The sequence below is a fragment of the Oryzias latipes genome, chromosome 5 (assembly GCF_053564925.1).
Source record: "Oryzias latipes strain Hd-rR chromosome 5, Olatipes_Hd-rR_3.1".
Classification (NCBI taxonomy): Eukaryota; Metazoa; Chordata; class Actinopteri; order Beloniformes; family Adrianichthyidae; genus Oryzias; species Oryzias latipes.
Genome location: NC_136241.1, coordinates 22811008 through 22831136, shown reverse-complemented (window position 1 = coordinate 22831136; position 20129 = coordinate 22811008). Strand labels below are relative to the sequence as shown.

The following is a 20129-nucleotide window of genomic DNA, read 5'->3' as shown; positions in this document are numbered from 1 at the left end:
GAACTGAAAAAACTAAGACGGATTTCATAGCACAGCAAACAAACAAAATGAATGTCCCCCCTATGATAAATTATCATACAAACATAAGGAATATAATAAACATCAAATAAAAGCTAAAGTAAAGCAATATTTAACACAAAATTGCAGAGTTCCTTCTCCCCCGGTTGATGGTTTAGTCCAACTACTGACTGGCATGCTTTCTGGTGTCAGGCCTGACTTGATGGTTCCAGCTCAACAATGGTCCACTCAACACCGGTAACTAAAAAACCTGAGCTGGCATCTGAATCTTAACTGTATGGCCGGATATTTCTAACATTGCTCACCATTTTGTTGCACCAGTAATGTTAGGTTGGGGGTGTGAGAGGCTGTAAGCTAGTGGGAGGGACGATGGGAAATGAGTGCAGGCTTACTTCACGCCGACATTTCCACCCACAACTTAGAGGCAAATTTCAAATAAACTATTGCTGCACTGCAGAAACAATGTATGTGTATATAGGGGGCGGCCGTGGAGCAGCGGCAGGCCAACCCATGATCGTAAGGTTGCAGGTTCAATTCCCGCCCTGCACACCTATGAGTCAAAGTGTCCTTGGGCAAGACACTGAACCCCACCTTGCCTCTGGTGGTAGGCGGGCACCTGTGTTTGGCAGCAGAGTAGCCACCAGTGTGTGAAATAGTGAATGGGTCTGTGACTGTAAAGCACTTTGTCCTTGTAGGTAGAAAAGCAATATATAAGTATACGCCATTTACCATAGAAAATGACACATTTTTTTATTTTTATTTTGCTTAACCCTTGTGCTATCCTAGGCACTTTAAAATTGGGAGTTGGGTCATCTAGAACCTTTTTTACTTGAATGACTTGTGATCTTCACTTGTGTCCATGTTTGTCATGGTAGGGATAACACATCAATGTAAGGGTGGGGTCATAGGATAGCACATGGGTAAATATTTTTTTGATTTGATTTATTTATTTATTTAAGTTTATTTAAGTAAATGGAGTAATTATAATTAAAAGACCACTGGGAACGCTTTTACAATAGAGCAAAAGATGATTTATTTAGGATTTTAAACTCGCACAACATTGACAAAAAAAACAACTGTTAACAAAAAAGAAAGACACACAGCATGGGTGCAGCAGCATCAAGGCTTTAATTCATTGAAAATTATGGTATTAAAAACAGATAGCGTTTAAGCAGAGTTTGCAAAACTCTGGAGATCACATACAAAAAGCCTATAACTTGACTCAAACTGGACAAACAATAGACTGGAATTTTAGTCACTAAAATTATCGTGCAGTAAACTGTTTTTACTGAAGGGCTTTGAGCCTGCATAACAAGAGTCATATTCAAATGTACAATAACCCCTTTTTGGCCCCTAAAACCACAGGGTGTGCATGTTTCTTTTTCTTTTTGTCATTTAACCTTTCTAAACCAATTTGCATGCAGAAATGCATTAACAGTGTTTTCACGTTAAAAAACAAAACAAAAGAAATTCATAATTAAGAAACCTGCTTGCTTTAAAAACAGCAAGTTTCCTTATTAATTACTCTGGGTGACATTGCTGACCTGCACTGTTTATTACTGCATGTAGAGAGGCGTTGGAGGTAAAATGATGAGGATATTGATGGTACCATGTTTATTTCAACTTTTGACGAGGTAGCGTTCACTGTGTCTTTTTACTTTAACGGTTTACACATTTTTAAATAAAAGAAAAAATGGAGAGCATCAAAGCTGGTGGATTTTCTGTAATTCGCAGCTGCACGTCCAGCAAGGAACTCAATCATGAGCAAACTTGAAAGGGTCAGTGGTACAGAATCCTTCAGACTGACTCAAAAACACAGACCTGACTCATTCACATCTATGGAACATCTTAATTTCATACATTCAATTTATTGCAGTTTTCTGACAGCAAGCAAATCTTGCATAGTCTAACATTAAACCCAACGGATAACAGAGTGAGTAAAGGCAAAACTTATAGACAAACACTAAAGCTAATGAAGAGGAATCTTCTTTCATCATGTACAAAAGCTACGTCTAAAGTCAGATCCTGAACACCAGAAGGCTGCCTTAATCAAATGAAATCTCTGTCTTCCATCCGTCATTCACCCATCACCCTACAATTTATCTATCTATCAATATATACTTCCATCAATCCATTTGTCTATCTAACCATTCATCCAAACATCCGTCCAATGGGTGTATTTTTACTGCTACCAAAGCTATTTAAGAACAATTAAAAAGACAAATATGTTTTTACTTTTTAAAAATATTCAAGAACATTAACATCATTATCAATCACATAACAAATAGCAGATTGATTCCTTTTAAAGTATTACCTTCTTTTAAAAAAAAGTGCTTTAAAATAGGAAAACCAAAAAATATTCCCACAAATCCTCATTTCCTTTTTGCATTTTAGGATTATTTTGTGCAGGTGATACATTTTCTTAAATGGTTAACTCAGAATAGGGTTTTGATAAATCTTTGTGTCAGCACAGTTTACTTGGTACAACCCTGACTTTTACAAAAAGCAACTGGTAAAACTCCATCTGTGCCTAATTTCTTTGTGGCTTATGAGCTACAGCTGTGTGTAGTTTCAGTTGTGTCTCACAAGGGCAATTTAAGTTGATATGAAGGGCTGTGAGCTTCTGTTTTAAGTAATTGGCTGGAGATCAGAAAAAATGAAGCATTAAGTGGAAAAAACAGCTTTTGCTGAACGGGAGGTTTACTCCTCAAGCAGATGCAGCTGAGAGCCTGCCTTAATCCCGCGCCTTCAGGTTCAGCTACCGTTATGTTTGGATGTGTGACAAGCATTTACACTTGGAAGCATCTGGAACAGGCACTGTGTGACACCCCAAATGACATGAATGTGCTCATCCTGCAATGGGACTGAAACGTCACACTGGAGCTATATTTGAGGCTTTATTTACCTGCTGCAGAGGGGCTACAGGGGCTACTGATCTTTTTTCTGTAATAACTGAGGAAAAAGCCTCTGTCTGTAGTGATTGAATTCACCTTTACCAAACCCCCAAAAAGTTGAAAGCTTGAAGAGCAACTTTTCATATAAGCAAATATATAAGACAGGGGACAGGTTTAAATGTAGGGTCTGTATAGAGACAGACAAAAGCAGGGGACGTTGTTGTGGTAACCAACACTTGACTTGCTGCGCATTGGAAAAGCTTCATAACTTGTCCTTCTGTCATGGTGAAAAATAGCAGTTACATGGAAGAATGTAGGAAACTTTGTTTTAAGGGATTGCTGTTTGTCTGGTTGTTTCTCACAAAATCAACGGATCATAAAAAAAAGACATACTTCCTTTTAAAATGACTTTAAATGAGAGATGACCAGTGTTTAACTATGGCTTATCAAAATGTCATACAACAATGATTTTCAAACCCGAAATTTCAACATAGCAAAGTTTGTAAAGAGATTATACCACTTCTGTGACTCTGGCAGAAACTGCATGATCTGAGTCAGCTGCTGGACCAGCCCTGCAGAAGATCTGAGACCCAAAACTCCAGTGAAATCCACAGATGTTAGGAAGGCTCCTGCTTAGTCCAGTGTGATTTTGTTATGGGGCGTGTTGTGTCAAAGACAATAACCGAGGCAGTGATCTGCCCCACTATGTCACATAGTTCAGATGAAGATGAGCAGGTTCTTTGTAGAGGTTTCCTTCTCCACAATTTCAGGCACGCGGACTTTGAAGCAGAAATGTTCTCTCAGACCCAAACGCAGAAGCAGAGACTCTGGAGCAGATGCCTGCCCCCCCCCCCCACCTCCACTGCCTTTGGAGTCACACCCTCCATTGTTTCAGAACATGCCAAAAGCAGTTGACAGTAAGCTCACAGTTTGACGATGTCATTGTAAAACATTATAGCGCCAGCAGGTTCAGAAGAATTTGTCCTGAGCTAAACTAAAGATGATGACACAACTTGGCAGGAAGAGGTCTGATGCCTTTGTGCTACATGGGTTAGATCCTCAAGCTGAGGGGGCGCATTCTCTTGCCTCCAATCACTTTGAATGCTCCCTCCCATTAAAATGTTCCTGTGAATCCTCAGAAAGATGCTCCATCAAACTTCACCGCTGCCAGAGCTTAAAAGACGAGAAGCAAAGAAAATAGTTAAATGCAGTACACATCGGGGCAACAGCATGATAAAACCTCCACCGTGTTCAACTAAAGCTACGTTCACACCAGGCATGTGACGCATGTTCTTGAAGGTGCGTTTAGAATATGGTGTTCACACTGGCCTGTCGCTACCTGAAACTAGCATATGTCTGCCATCTACAGATGGAAGATGGTTGGTGCGAAATGTAGTATCAGTATAAATCTCATAAAATTTGTTCCAGGCTTTTGCTTTCACTGCTCTATTCCGATATATGATAGACTTGGTGTCATAGAATTCTGGCCGGGTGCAAACTGCAAACGTTAAATTCTCCTCAATGATCAATTTTCAAACAGTTGGCACTTTTGTGAATGAAAAAGGACGCCATCCCTATGCCTCTACCAAATCCCTGTGCCTGATTGGCGAAAACCTGAAATGGGGATATACATGCGTTTACATAGACTTCATTGAAAGTGGTCAATTGAGCCTGAGGGCGGTGTGAACGTAGCTCAACAGTCAGCTCTTGAGCCCATCTCAATTCTGACACTGATATTTTGTTCTTTAAGGTGTATTTGCACCGACAATCCATGAGGAAAAATATTGTTGTCTTCTGTCCTGCTTCATTTCAATCTCCAAGTTTGGTGATTGCTGCTGTGTTTGATGGGACTAAACTAATCTGCTGTAACCCTTGTGCTATCTTTGGGAGTTGGGTCATCTAGACCTAGACGTTAAACCTTTTTTCTTCAATGATTTGTGCTCTTCACTGGTGTCCATGGATTACATGAAATCTTTCCACCTTTATTCACCTTTGTCATGGTAGGGAGAACACGTCAATGTAAGGGTGGGGTCATCCAAGATAGCACAAGGGTTAAAGGAGGGCGGGAACATTGGGAGCTTGGAATGGGGGTGCTACTAAGGACAGACACTCACCTGTGCGTCTTACACTTTCAGGATGTGTGCAGGGTTAAAGAAGTCACTGGAGGATGGGGAGGAACCAGGCTGCTCGGTGACATAGGGGGGCTGGAGGCACACTGGGCTGAGGTGAGGTGGGGTGGATGCATCAGGTGAGAAAGAATAAAAGGGGAAAAACGGCAAAAATAAAAAGGGACAGTGAGGTAAAAACAGTGGATCACGTGAAAGGTCTGGAGAAGGGTGTTGTTCTTCCCAAATGCTGGACCCTAAACTCCAAACCCTCAGCCCTGAAATCTAAACCTGGGAAAGCACCATCACGTAGAGCTGTAAATGTAACTTGATTAAAGCCACAGTTGGTTTTTGGACCAGCAGTTTTACCTCTGCTGTTATCGCAAGTTTTATTCTTTGGTCAGATTTGGACTTGATTGTGTTTGGGCTTAAGGGGCACTCTGGTTCTGTAACTCACCGGACAGAAAACGGCTACGACGAGAAGCCTCAGCTGCCAGAGCGCACGTAATCTCAATCCGCTTCTCTTGTTCCAGCAGCTGGTGCTGTGAGCTGGCTGAAGCTCCACCCTCCACTGGGCCATCCAAAACTGGAACCACGTTCTGCAGGCTGACAAAGGGCGAAGGAAACACAAAAATCAAACAATGACCTTCAACGCACCAAAGTGAGAGGTAGCTAGCACTCTCGCCTTACAGCAAGAAGGCCCTGGTTTGAATCCTGATTGGGACCTTGTCGTTTGGAGTTTGCATGTTCTCCCTATGCATGAGTGGGCTTAATCCAGGCACTACAGCTTTCTCCCAAAGTCCAAAAACACGTTTTTTAGATCAACTGATGGTTCCAGATCATCCCTAGATGTGAATGTGAGTTAGTGATTGTGTTGTCTTGAAAGACTGGAGACTTGTCCAGGGTGTACCCTGCCTTTGCCCAACAGTACCAGGGATGGGCTACCATCCTGTGACCCCAAAAGGGATTCAGCAATACAGAAAATGAATGGATGAATGACCATGAACTAGAAGATACATGTGGATATATGGTGTATTTGCCAACCAAATGCAAGCTTTGTGTACAAGAGTAAAGACTAAAACAAACAGAAACAGGAGAACATCACCCACAAATTAAAGCACTTCATCCACATTAATAGGGATTAATGGGGTAAGATTTTCTACCTTGCCTTAAGGCCCAAAGAACTTTATAGTTACAGTCCAATTCTCCCATGCACACACACATGCACACACTTTGCTCCCTTTTTTAGCGCCACCAGGAGCAATTTGGGATTCAGTGTCTTGCCCAGGGACACTTCAACACAAGGGCGGGCAGGGAGGGAACCGAACCTATGATCCTCTGATCAGAAGTTGACAGTTCTACCTTAGCACCACAGCCCCCAAAAGTTAAAATTCACCCAAAAATGTAAATATTAAACATGCAAATTTAGCAACCTCAACCACAAACATTGAAATCACACTTACAAAGTGCACATTCTCCAGCCACAACAATAAAAGACCATAACTGTGAAAAATGGAGAGTCCATTCTCAACATTTGAAGACTAGCTCTCCACTTAACATCCCAGAATACAGATCCCCACCACCACCAACACTTTCCAGTAACTCTCAAAGCAGAGAACCCACAATTTTGAATAACCCTACAATGAAACCACAGAGATTGTAAGATGGACTTTGTCTGTAAAGATGTGGACTTTGACCATATATCATTGTGACATCATTAATGTGAACAAGTAATCTGGATCGTGATGCAAACAAAAGGTGTTCTCTAACCAGGGAAAGTTTTTCAACTTCCAACAAACAGACAATAGCTGGATTCACCGAGCTTTGAAAAAAAAAACAGTTAAGAGAAGAGGCCTGGTGGTCCAGATTTTGGATTCAACCTTACTTTGATTTGGCTATAAGAGTCTTGATCCGATCCAACTTCTTCTGCTTCTCTTTCTGCTCCTCTGGGCTCAGAGGAGTCTCATTCTCTGGATCCAGGAGGCTCTCTGGGATTATGGGTTGGTCTTGAGGTGACATCTGCAACAAAAGGAAACCATCGGTCCAGCAGCAGAAAAGACCTTAGATTATGAAAATTATGAAAATTTAAGATGCTTAAACCTCTCACCGAGTATCCTAAATATCTGCTCAAATTTAGTTTTCTGCAAAATGCCATCATACCTCTCTGCTGTCATGCATCCCTTCATTCTGCAACCGTCTGAGCCGAGCAATCTCTTCCCACGGTGACTCTTGGTTGTCATCACGAACTGCTGCCTCCAAGTCCTTAATGTCAATTTCATGAGCTGTTACTCGCCTTCGAACCTGCAGACACAGACATCAGTGGACCAACTTCAACCCAGAATTATACTTTTGAGGATGGTTTGGGTTGGTAAGAAGGTACTTATTCGTACCACTTTGAAGTTAGGTGGAAGCGGGCCAGCAGAAAGATTTAGGCTCCGCCTCTTGTCTCTCATGGAGCTGCTCATGTTGCGACGAATTCGCTCGTTCTGCTCCTCTAGGCTCATCTTGGACCTTAATTCTGCAGGAAACACTGCACTCTTTGGGCGGTCCTACAGATGAAAGTGGCAGAAGAATCCATGAGGCTCCTCCATGGGTGGTACTGATAGACTTTGAGTCTCCTTTAAATTGACTTAAATTATTCTACATTTGAATTTGAAAGTTTAAAGGACCTATTGTGCACTTTTAGGAATGTTTGCATCTGTGCAGAGTGTAACAGACCTTGGAGATGTGCCGGGGCACTTCAGCAGAGCTTCTGTGAGTTTCTTCAGCGGGAGACTTGGTTCTTGGAGGTACAATGCCAACTGAAAAATAGTTCAGAAGAGTGAAAGATCTGAAAGCACTGCCCTGCAGGTGTTACTGAGTAAACTGTGAGGTTCTAGTCAGTTTCTGCCAGATCTCACTGAGGAAATGGAGCTCTGTTCTCAGATAGGTTTGGAAACACCTCAGGAAAAAAATCTGCTTTAGTTAAATAGGGTGGAGATGTCTTTACCTTTGTTTGTGGATTGTTTGTCCTGAACCTGGTCCTGAACATCTCTCAGACTACTTTGTTCTCCTGTCCTGGCCTACATGAAACAGACATTACAGATGAAGCAGAGGTAAGGAGTCAGTGAGCATCTAGAACTTCTGCTTCACAAAAAAAAGTTAATGTTAGGTTGAACTTGATCACGGGCAACTAATCCTAATTGGAACAACTAAGGTTAGTTTGTTGAGAAAAACAAAAGTCTTCTGTTTACATCGTTGGATCGATGATGACGAATAACTACTATGTATGTTTACTCGCAAGGTTGTTTGAAAGTTCATTAAACTCATAAAGATTAAAAGTTCATTGAAGTCCCACTCAGATCATATTTTGATCTATTGTAAAAGCATTCCCAATTGTCTTTTAATTATCATGCAGTTTTTCGCCAAAATCAAAAAACCTGTGTCATTTTCTAGGAAATAGTTTCTGCACAGCAACAGGAGTTCATAAGAAATTTGCCTCCAAGTTGCGGGGGAGACTGTTGACTTGGCGTAAGCATTCCCATCATTCCTTTGTTTACATGCTCTCCCATTACCTCAAGCTTCTCACAACCCCGATTTAACATTAGCAGTGCAACAAAAGTGGTGAGCAGTATTACATCTATCCAGCTGTAAAGTTTTGATCCAAATTCCAGCTCAGACGAGGAAAACAAAGACGCACATGGATCTATTCGTCTGCAAGTGGATGCATTGGAATGGAGTGGAGCAGGGACCTCTTGGCCCTGTTGATTTAAAACTCCTAGTCACACTGAATTTTGTTACAGACACACCAATACATTTATGATAAGATTTCTTTAAGAATTCTCTGCAAGAATGATCCTACATTGCCTGATACCAAAATTACTTCAAGTCCATAAAACCAAATTCTGATTGTAATAGACCAAAACTGTCTGGGCCTCATGAATTCCAGCAATCACACAGATAAAGAGTTTTGGAATCAGTATGTTTCAATAGTAAAGGACAAGAATGTAGTCTAGATTCAGACAGACTGAATGGAGCTTGAAGCTGTCAGAGATGCAGGTGGGGCTGTGAGGAGATGAAAACAGGTCTTAGAAGATGAATGGTCTCTGAAGGCGCGTGAGGGTAGGAATTATGGGATGTTTGGGACAACAGTAAGAAGTGAACGATGAGGGAATGGATGCCACGTGCGCCTGTATACCTGTCTGATGCAAGAGTCTTCATGGTCAAGGTAACTTTCATCCATGCCCAAGCTGTGCAGCCAAGCGGTGCTGTCAAGAGGTAGGGGAGGGACAGAGGGGGGGAAGGTAAGGGAGGGCTCCAGTGGGTAATAGGACTTGGGCAGAGGAGGCCTTGGGGGAACACTTTCCTACATCACATAATAGAGGCAAGGAGGAAGAAGAGAGGGAGAGAAGGGAGAGAGTCTTGCTCATGAGGAGAAAAAGAAGGCTGATGAATTGATAATGCTGTTTTTTTATGAGACAGAGGTTAACAAAAAACCTGCTGTTTGGAGGATAAAAGGCTGTAAATCAACCCTATCCAGCAATTTGTGGTAAATTTTGAACGCTCATGTGCCATACATGAAGTTTGCTCACATCTTTCAGTCTTGGTGATTTACACTAGTGACTAACAAAATATAATTTCGGCGGAAATCTCTGCAGAAGAACACGGTCTACAGGCTCCTCGTGAGCTGATTAAAGCAGTAACTCTTTGGAGATATGATGATATGATTGTTTGAATGTTCTTAGGTATGGAAGGAGGAGTGAAGTAAGGTAGAAATGTGGTAGAGCTGCTCAAAAATGAGTCTGCATGAAGACTCGGCCTGAAAATTTACTGGCTATGTTTGGCTGAGTCAGGATGCATATCAGAGGATCCACAGAAAGCTGCCCCTGGTTGTTGGGGTAGGTAAGAGGCCTTTGGCTCCCTGGAGAAGAATTATAGGACTGAGCATCTTGGGCTTGCAGGTCTGGGCTGCAGCGCAGTGACACACCAGTTCCATGTGATTTCTGCAGAACCTTTTTCTGTGACAAGTTTCCGCAGCCCACCAAGTGATCTGTAGAGACGAAGTCATCTTCTCTCATGCCAAACTGGACTTTTTTACTGCTGTCTGCTGAAGTCAACCATTGCACCCCCTGAAAGTCAGAATACTCTGTGATCTCTGAGCAGGAAAAATGGATGGGTAAGATGCTTTCTCTTGGCCTGGTCTTGTCTGGACCTAAATCCAGGGCAACATCTGGGCTCACCAGTTTGTCTATTTCTTCTACCACAGCCTCCAATCTCCCTGTAGACTCCCTGAGGCTTAGAAAATTTGAAGGGGAAGGAGAGGTGAGTTCAAACCCGCCATCATACTCATTAGTCCTAATTTCTACATGAGGTACAACGACAGGCTGACGGTGAGGTCTGGGTCTAAGTGCTTGTTTTGGAGTAACAGGGCGTGGTTTAGGGTGTTTAAAGGACAATTTTTTACACACTTCGGGGCTACTTCTACTTTCTGAGCATGACCCTAGGTCAGGCTTTTGACCAGTGATGCCCCCCAGCTGGGTGTGTCCGGTGCTTACCTCCGGGCCCAGTTGTTTGGTGGGGGAGGCCTGGCAACCTTGCACTGGGGAGAAGGGGCTGAGTGGACTGGTAAGGCTTACTGAGCTCAGGGGACTGGCAGGACTATTGGTGCTAAAAGAACCGGATGCACCGCTGGCCACTGTGGGGGAGACAGAGAGGCATGTTCAGAGGCATGTTGCAGATGACAGAGGTGGACGTTGGTATTCATGTCTTCATGTGTGGCTCTTGGGTCACCTCACCTCTGTGCTTGGCTGTGTCAGTGCCTCTGGATGAGTGGTTTTTGTGAAGTCCCTCTAGGACATCCTGGACTCGCCAAAACTCTTTCTGGATGTGTCTACGAACAAGTTCACTCTGAAAACGTGAGGTGACAAACAGTCATGAGAAAAAGGCAGGTTTGTGGGTATAAGTAGTACTTTGTCTCACAACAACATTGCAGTCTGTTCTTCTGTCTGGACAAAAGAAAAGTTTTAGAAAAACCATTAGTCACCTGTCCTCCAGCATTCAATTGTTCCCATAAGTCTCCATGGATGGCGTTGGCTTCATCCTCTAAAGCTTCAAACTCCATGCGCATTGTGGTCAAAGCCTGAAAAGAGAAAATGCTGGCTCAAAGAAAACCCTTCAAAACAAAAGTCTCATGGGAGCTTAAACTTTTATTCTTTTAAGTTATGACTTCAAACAAATGTTCTAATTTGTAATGATGCATGCAGTTCTGACCTTAAGAGTTATATTCATAAGTGCATCCTCATCCAGAAAACAGTCGTGACTAAATAAAACAACCTTATATGACTCAAGGGACCCTGACCATGAATTTACATGACAGCCTGTTGGGACCAACCAAGAGAAACAAAACAAACTTCTGATTCCAGCCTCCCAATCTGAACAAACAGAACAGGACCCATTTTTCAGTTCCACTTGACCCAGTTCATTGATTAAAGGTGCTCAATGTCGGAAGCAGCATACCAAGATGCCATACTGGGTTTCTCTGTGACATTCAGCAAAATCTGCTTGGAATGAGTTTATTGTGTGACACATGACTGCACCTCTGACTTACACTGGAGGCTTGGGAGAGTTCTCCTCTCAAGTTGATGAGTTGGTTCTGCCAAGCCTCTTTTTTGAATTGGAGCTTCTCCATAATTATTGGTTGGTTGTGGTAGAGCTCCATCTCCTGATGAATCGCCACTAGTTCGTCCTCAAGGTTGTCCTACAGAGTCAATAAGAATACATCAACATAAACAGGAAAAAAAACAACGTTTTGAATGCCGGTGGATTTCTATTTCTTGACTCCTTAGACTAAACTGCTATTGCGCATATTGGTAAAATATACACACGAACAGGATTGTGTAAGAGTATGATTAGTGGCATTTCAATATTTATTTTGTATTTAAAGTTCAGAAGCAAAAAAAAAGAGCTTCAGGTTTTTTTTTAAATCTATTTTACATCATTCTTGACAATAAAAGACTTTGTTGATGCCAGAAAAAAACAACACACACTGTTGTGTATGTTGAGCAGCAAACAGATAATCCCTAAACTAAATTATACTGTTCAATATAAAAATATTTATAAACCTCCTGCTCAAATATTGCAGAGGTGGAGCCCATAGAGCAGAGGGGCACACCTGTCCATCTGAGAGCTGGCATTTTAACAGTTGCTCCTTGTTTGCTTAGGACACCAAAATCCTTCAATGTACTCTGATGATCACTTAAATGGGCAGTTATTAGAATATAATAAAGACAATCTGGGCTTATTGAAATGATCTTCACCAGGCGCGCACACAGATGGCTGAATTTCTCTTTAGGTTCCATCTTTTGACAGAAAGAACACACCTAACAGGTAATTATTGATGGGTGGGGAAATGAAAACACACAGACCCCTTCTGCTTTAAACTGAATTTTGTTATAGTGATAGTAATTCGTTTTTCATTAAGATAGTAATATTTATCATTCTTGTGTAGCACCTCGAGATAATTTCAGTTGTGAAATAATGTTTTGAAACTTAAATGTCTTATTCATTTAACATGTGACAAAGAATAAGAGTTATCCCCCTGTTTTTCACACAACCCCAGATGAAACTTGAATGACAAATCTAACGAAATACAGAGTAGAAATATGCTGGTTGTACGTGAAGAGCGACTCACCTTATCCATGCGTAATCTGTGCACCAAGGCCTCCTGGTCTTTCAGCATCCGTCTTTGCTCACACAGTCGGCCTAGAAGTTTCTGCTCCACAAAAACGGGACTCGGTTAGCTTTAGGTTTGAGGGAGAGCTCAGCTAAACCTGACAGGAACAGCAATGAGCCGTTTGACTAAATGCAGGCAGCTAGGAGGCAGAGGAAAGTTAACATCTGAGTCTATCCCGAGCTTGAATATAATATTGCTGTCAATACGGCCTGGGTTCTTATGAATAAAAATGAAGGAACGTCTTTTGTAAAGCTTTTTGCCACAAGATCTGCTGTAGGTCGGCTACTACTTAACCCAAGTCTGTTTGGGGATCTTGTCAGTATGAGTAATGAGGGTGGGCGTCGGGGTGGGGGGCAGAGTGCAGAGTGCAGAAACATAAACATAAATTTGGGTTCTTACACTGGTTTCAATCTCGTTAAGCTTCAGTGTCGGATGAAGTTCTCTGCTGTAGATGTCATGGAACGGAGGAACCTGGAAGAGGAACTTGCTTGTAAAAGCACATTTATTCTCTCACCAACAGTAAAAAGAAAATATATTTTCTCTCTTTCTTTTGAATTATCAGCCATTTAACCTACAGATCTGAAATATCATGAGATATCGCTGGTTGTGAAAATGTACAAAATGACTATGGGTGAACAGCCACCTACCTGCTGGTCCAGGTAGTCCAGGTTGCGCTGGAGCTGGAGGTCCAGCATGTCCTCCTATGTAGAGCAGAGACAGAAGAGAAGTGATGACCACACAGGTTAACAGCATCTCATTTTGATCTGCCTTTAAGAGGTGATGAGGGAAACTACAGCACGCTTCCATGGAGGACAACAGCAGTACATACCGTTTTCATGTGGAGGGAAGGGGACATAGGGTAGTTGTGGTGGTATACCCCTTGACTGAAGGATCTCCTTTCACCAGGGTAGACATACTGATGAGAGAAGGGAAGGAAGGAGGAAAGAAAGGAAAAGATTGTAAAAAAAGAAAGGGGAAATGGTAATGGAAGAGAGAAGAGGGAGTAAGAAAGGAAGGTGTGTGGTGGAAAGAAAGGAAAGGAAGAAGAATGAATTAAAGAGACAAAGGATGGGATAGACGCTGTGAGAGCTCAGTGAGGTGAAAATGGTTCGATTTGGTCATGAATGTATTGCTTATCTTCCAGTCTTCCTCTAAAAAAAAGGCTACTTGTCCAAATTGTCTAAGCCTTAAGGCATTTTGGCATTGATCCATGACTCACCTTGGGGGAGCTGATGGACCTTCTCAGGCTGTAAGAAAATGGGTCGGCGTAGATCACATCCTCCCTCTTGCCTGGAAAACGCTCAAAATGCACAGACGGTGATCGGGCCGGAGAGGCAAAGTTAGGCGGCACCGGTGAGTAAGGACCACCCGATGACAAGGACGGGGATCTTGGCACGGACCGGGAACGTGGCTGAATGGACAGACGCCTCATGGACTTTTCCATTCCAGCGAACTGCTGTGGACCCCAGGAGTCTCTGTAGAGTGGCGGACCGTCCCTCAGTGACCGTCGCTCCAGAGTCCAGTGTCGGTCGTAGGCTCCCACAGCAGAGACAGAGCAGATGCTTTCTGGGCGCAGACTGGCTGAGTAGAGGGGGTACTCATCCAAAAACTGGGAACCCATGGAGTGTCTGTAATGTTCCATTGGGATTCCCCTGTTCGTTGAGTAATAATGGGATGGACTGTGGGGGAGGGTAGAAAGACATGGCTCATCATTATCTTGTGTTTCCTTCAGGAATATTTCTATTCATTGGTATTTTCATCCATCCATCCATCTATCTATCATACATCCAGTGGCAACATTTGTTCTCCACGCAAATTTTTAATCCACTTTTTGCTAAAAAGCACTTGATCCAGAGTTTGGGTAAGCATTACATACTAAGACCTTTAGAACTAAGAATTAGCATGTTAGTTTCTCTGATTGACTGTGTACCACTTTAACATTGGTTTTGGCAGACTTAGTCCAAAATACACAAACGCAGAACTGCTTCACCAACGTAAAAAAAACTTGGATTAGTTGGACTTGTACCTGCTGACGTCGTCCTGTGAGGTCCCACTTCGACGCTGGTTTACCCACTGCTGCAGCTGCGCCATGGAGCTCTTCCTCTGTGCCTCCCGCTCTGGTATTGCCCGAGTCAAAAAACCCCTCCGAAGTACCACATTCTCCTGCTGATTTTTGGGGTCATGGGGTGGACCACCCTCTGGGTGTCGCTGCTGTCCACTGTGTGCTCTTGAGGGGGTAGGATTGTTTCTGCTGCTCTGATTATTTGTACTGACTGGAGCAGGATTTGTCCTTTGTTGGGGGTTGTGATTCGAAACCGCTCTTTGAGAAGGTGCTGCTCCGTCATCTCCACCTGCTTCTGTTACTGGTCTTTCTCCTTGGTCACACCTCGGCTCCTCCTGGTTAGTTGGCGTTGACTCTGGACTGCTGACCCCATTCATCTTAGAAGGGGGGACCTGTTCACTGTCAGCTGAGTTCTGTATTTGTGGCTCCAAAACCTGCTTTGGCTCTTCTGTGGGTTCTGGCTTTGTTCTGTGGGCATGAAAGGAACCAGGATTTTAAAAAAAAAAGGTTGGGGTGCTGTTTTAATTCAACTTCATGAGACAGAAATGATCACTGAAGAGTCTCAGAATTTAAATCACTTGAGTTATGTAGATGTGTGTCTGCCATTTGTGCCTTTAGCACTGAGTTCTAAAAGAACAAGTAGAAAAGCAAATTAACTTTCTGCAGCCATGAGATCACTGTTTATTTCCTTTCTACTTTTAGGCATCAGTGTTATAGTCACAAATGGCAGACACATACCCTTCCGTTCATTTTCAGAACCCACTGAATCCCTTTCAGGGCCACAGGGTTGCTGGAGCTGACCCAGTTAATGCTGGCGGGGTACACCTTGAACAGGTCACCAGGTCTCGCAGGGCCAAACAGTCACATGTACCCCTAGGGGTAATTTTCAGTCACTGGCACAAATGTTTTTAAATGTTACTTTTAGATCAAGCTGATAGTTAATGATAATACAAGTGACTCTGAATGTGGAGGGTTGATTTTAGGATGAACTGGGTGTTTTCCTCACTTTTGTCACCTTTCCTTTGTCAGTACTCTCTCCCATCCATCAAAGTAGGTGTCATTTTTCCTGACATGTTTCAATATTATTTGTGTTTGTTCTACACCCTTTTGCAAAGTCTGGATCTGCTATTGATTCTTCCAGTAGGAGCAGTGCATCTAAAACTTTTTCTGTCTCGCCCTTTTTCTAGAAGAAAAAAGGTTTATGAAGAATGCTGATGCAAAAAAAAAAAGTTAAAAAATGTGAAGATTGAGTTCAAAAAGAAAAGTTTGGTGTTTCCTCATGCAGTTTAAAAAGGTTTGTTTTCAAAAGAATTTTGTTCTTCTTTTGGCACACTAACACAAGTTATTGCGTTGATTACCTAAAAAAATGCCGTTTCTATCCGATAATAAACTCTGACTAAGCATAATGACGATGGTGTTTTTCCTGAGGCTGCTCCTTGAGCAATTTGGGGAATGTGTTGTGGAGTCAAATCAAAACTAGAGGCCTACTTTCACTTTTGATCATTCAGGTGGTGCTGCATAGCACCACTAGATGGCAGCATGAGATAAATACCCAAGTGAACAGTGAGGATTCTGTTTAGATAAAGCAAACCTCTGAGTGGGGGGGTCGCTGACGTCTGCAGCTTCACTCATGGCTCGGATCCAAGCCTCCTGATCCTCATGGCTGTCCGCGCTGAAAAAGTATGTCCTGGTGCCAGCGTGCTTTGCCTGCATGCAAGACACAGCAGCTGCATTCAGCTCCCCATCGTCACCCTCCTCCTCTTTCTCTGACCAGACCTGCCAGAAATCAAACAATCAAAGAACAAGAACGTTCATCTTCATCCTCACCAGCAGCAGAAATAAGCTTAGGCCTTGGTTGGTTCATGCAGAACAAGGAAAACATCGAGGAATGACAGGATGGGGCTTTTTAGCAGCGTCACACCGCCTGCTTTCTTTCTCATCTGACGCAGTTGGGAGGGGGCATCCAGAGTGTTAAGTAAGGCCTTTAGCAGCATCGATGAACATCACCATGGAGACAAACATAAAGGTTCATGATTCTGTTCAGTCATGAGGACAGACCCCCCCCCCCCCCCCTCCCACCCTGCTTCCACTATTTGCCACTCCCCACCCCACTGCAGATGCAGACTTATGAGGTTTATAGACTCAAAGGTCTGCTGCACTCAGCTCTGCAGGCATCATGCAGGAGAACTTTGCATCAATCTTGAGCCCCCCTCCCTCTTCTCCCATGTGTGTGATGAGCAGGATGGGGGGGGGGGGGGGGGTTACATCAGAGCATGCAGCTAACATGCAGCACACACACACAGCATCACAAACATGAGCACAAACAGTACGTACGGTGACGAAGAGGCCACGCCTCACAGATGGGGAAGCCACAGGACAGGGAGGGGAGACAGGTTAAAGGTCAAAGCTTAAATTCTTCATGAGGGTTATATTTAGGAACACCCCCCCCCCCCCCCCCCACATGACATCGTAGACCTGTCAGGTCCAAGAAGACTTTAGCTGTCCTCAGAGGTTACACACACCCCCATCCTTCTCATCTCCCCCCCATCAAGGAGCAGATGTCCTTCCACAAAGTAGCACAAACAGTGTGAGGAGATGAGAGGATGTTTGTGTGCAGGAGGAAGAGAAGGAGGCAGAGAGGAAGAGGAGGAGGAGTCAAACAGAGGAAAAAGAGGTGAGTGAAAAACAGACATCACTTCCTTCCACGGTGGAACACTGGGAAGCTCCGCCTCTGCCGGACACAAGACCCTGCAATTGGCTGACAGGCTGGATTGAAAAAGGCAGCAGTTACCTAGCAACTGAGGTGTGGCTTGTCTCCATCCTTGCTCAGATTGCTCACACATATAGGGGGGAGGGGGAAGGGCTCAACATATTTATCACTTCTTTCAGTGAAAAGAATTTAACAACATCAACAATCTGAAACAAATCTGAGGATTTCTTTAAAAAAAAGATTGTATTAAACATTTCCTTCTTTCAATATGTTTAGACATTTTCTTCTGCTTAAATTTCAAAATTTCCAAATTTTTTTGTTTTGTTTTAAATCAGACTACCTAGATTTATGTATCTTTTTTCATTTTAGTTAGGTTTAGAGTTAGCTGGGGTAAAGGGGAACGGATTTTGTCAATCTGCAGTCACATTGTTGTTTTCCTTTGCATTTGGACACATGATGCAAAACAAAAATATTAATCTGTTATGATGACAGACTCATGAACACTTCTCTAATCTTAACCACATCCAGATCATCCTGTAGTATTGTTTTTTGGGAAGTTAAACTGGTTTACGGAGCATTTAAAGAGCACTGACGTTATTGTGTTTTTGCGCAGTCTTCAAGTAAAGCTTTAGCTCTTTTGTTGTTCACACAACAGGGTCTTCTACAGTTACATATCATGTTTTTGATCTTAGCAAGCGGCTATTCAACATTCATGATTTACCTGCTTGGTCTGTAAGAGAAACTGCAGCTTCAAAACAAGTATTCTGTTTCTACACAGATGTAAGTTTTAAGATGAGTTTTAGATTTATGTGTCGGAAGCTGGTTTGCAGTAGGGCTTTAGGTTAAAGTTCCACTCTGATCATCTTTTCATCTATTGTGCAAGCAACCCCAGTGGTCTTAAAACTAGGATTATGCAGCTTTCAGCCAGAATTTAAAAAAAAAAGTTATTTTCTAGGACATAGTTCCTGCAGAGCGGCAACATGTTGGTATGTTTAACAAAAACAAACCAGTGTCTGATAGAAAAAATAATTTAAGTACTCATTATAATTTATAGACACAATGAACTTTATTAAATTATTTTCATAGGAGTTGGTCTATAAAGGCTGTTACAATAAGGGAACATATCTGCTCTGGTAAAAGGAGTGGATACAGCTCTTTTTCCTTTCATAATGCAGTTGTGAGAGTAAAACTGAATGTCTTCAACTCTCAGGTATTTTCAGTTTATTTAAACGTTGAATATTTCTTTGCTTAGGAAGGAGGAGCTGTGAACTGATGAGACATAAAGAGGAAAAACAGGAACCCACACAAACGCTGATTAAGAAAGAAAAATGAAGACTCTTGACACTTGCTGTCACAGAGGGAGGGGCTGTGGCCTGGTGCGCGGTAACAAAATCCAAACACACCATGACTCACACAAAAACTGCAGTCAGCTGGATGGGTTCCTGTAGTTTCAGGTGTGTGGATCTGAAGCATGCACGGACACGCTGCAGATGCAAGGAATGAAAACATCCAGGCGGAAAAACCCTGCGAAGCTGGTGAGCAGAATCTAGAGTGACCCTTCAATAGAGCCACGCCTCCTCTGAGGAGCCACGCCTCCTTTTTTACAACAATGAGCCGTTGACCGAGTTTCTTCATAGTAGTCAAACAACAGAGCCAGAAGGACTTTCAGTCTGAATAAGATCCAGATTTAATTTCACTACCCATTGTTTTATGTGCAGGCTAACATTTCCCAGGGTTTCCTGCCACACACTGATGGGGCTATCAGTATGTTCCACATTTAGACTTGGTGCTAACTACCACAACCCTTTCCAGATATTTCTGCGTATCGATCTAAGAGGCTTTAACATAATACCTGACAACTACATGAACATATGCCACCCACCATATAGCCAAGTCTGACCGGAAAACAACAGAATGTGCTGAAAGCCAGCTTAGAACCACAGAATCTGTGGAGACTACAGAACCCAAACACTTTCAACTCTTGGGGTTTGATTTTCCAGAGGTTTGCCTTCGTAAAAATGTGTTGACATTGGATCACCAAAAACATATTGAGCTTGATTATTAACCGGTGAGCCTTTAAAACAGTAAAATAATACAATCAGTTAAGCTTGTTTGCCATTTCTGGCAGTGGGGCGCAACGGAGTGAGTACCCTATCAGTGATGTCACAAAAACAGTGTATCACTCGTTATTTCATATTTCCAGATCATCTTTAAAGTCCCACTGCATTCATTTTTTGATCTATTTTAAAAGCATTCCTGGTTGTCTTTTAATTTGATTATACTGTTTTAGCCAAAATTTAAAAAACGCACTTTTCTCTGACATAGTTTCTGCAGTAGTAAAGGAGTTCATCAGGAATTTGCCTGTGTAGGCTGGACCGTTGGCGCAGAGTAAGCCTGCTCTCATTTCCCACTCTCTGTCTAGCTTACAGTCCCTCACACCCCCAAGCTAACATTAGTGGTCCAACTAAAATGGTGAGCAATATCAGAGCTACAAGAACATGTTAAAAACACCTAAAACACAATTTTCATTGGAGTGGTTCTTTAAGGATTGCAGTCCGTTTCACCTGTTTCTGTAGCGCCGCTGCGCTCCGGTTATCCTTGCTGTTTATGAGCTGCTCCTGTTGCTCAA

At 42.7% G+C, this 20129-nt stretch overlaps 1 protein-coding gene across 6 annotated transcripts in view; it reads right to left on the bottom strand.

The window, feature by feature from the left end:
* Positions 1-1127: 1127 nt before the first annotated feature.
* plekha6 (pleckstrin homology domain containing, family A member 6) overlaps positions 1128-20129 on the bottom strand; it is a 39068-nt gene continuing 20066 nt past the window's right edge. For 2 of the 6 annotated variants that reach the window (XM_020703365.3, XM_011475229.4), the window contains 20 exons: positions 16382-16566; positions 14755-15258; positions 13948-14407; positions 13558-13644; positions 13376-13429; positions 13128-13199; positions 12687-12767; positions 11604-11753; positions 11040-11135; positions 10792-10903; positions 10552-10691; positions 9195-9362; positions 8007-8079; positions 7736-7818; positions 7408-7566; positions 7178-7318; positions 6903-7036; positions 5475-5623; positions 5027-5132; positions 1128-4085 (listed from right to left, as the gene is read on the bottom strand). In XM_020703365.3, coding sequence (XP_020559024.1) covers positions 5044-5132; positions 5475-5623; positions 6903-7036; positions 7178-7318; positions 7408-7566; positions 7736-7818; positions 8007-8079; positions 9195-9362; positions 10552-10691; positions 10792-10903; positions 11040-11135; positions 11604-11753; positions 12687-12767; positions 13128-13199; positions 13376-13429; positions 13558-13644; positions 13948-14407; positions 14755-15258; positions 16382-16566 — 2937 coding nt within the window. In that variant the 3' untranslated portion in view covers positions 1128-4085; positions 5027-5043. The remainder of the gene's footprint in view (positions 4086-5026; positions 5133-5474; positions 5624-6902; positions 7037-7177; positions 7319-7407; positions 7567-7735; positions 7819-8006; positions 8080-9194; positions 9363-10551; positions 10692-10791; positions 10904-11039; positions 11136-11603; positions 11754-12686; positions 12768-13127; positions 13200-13375; positions 13430-13557; positions 13645-13947; positions 14408-14754; positions 15259-16381; positions 16567-20129) is intronic. The other 4 variants (XM_020703367.3, XM_078947514.1, XM_020703368.3 and 1 more) reach the window with 3 other exon arrangements.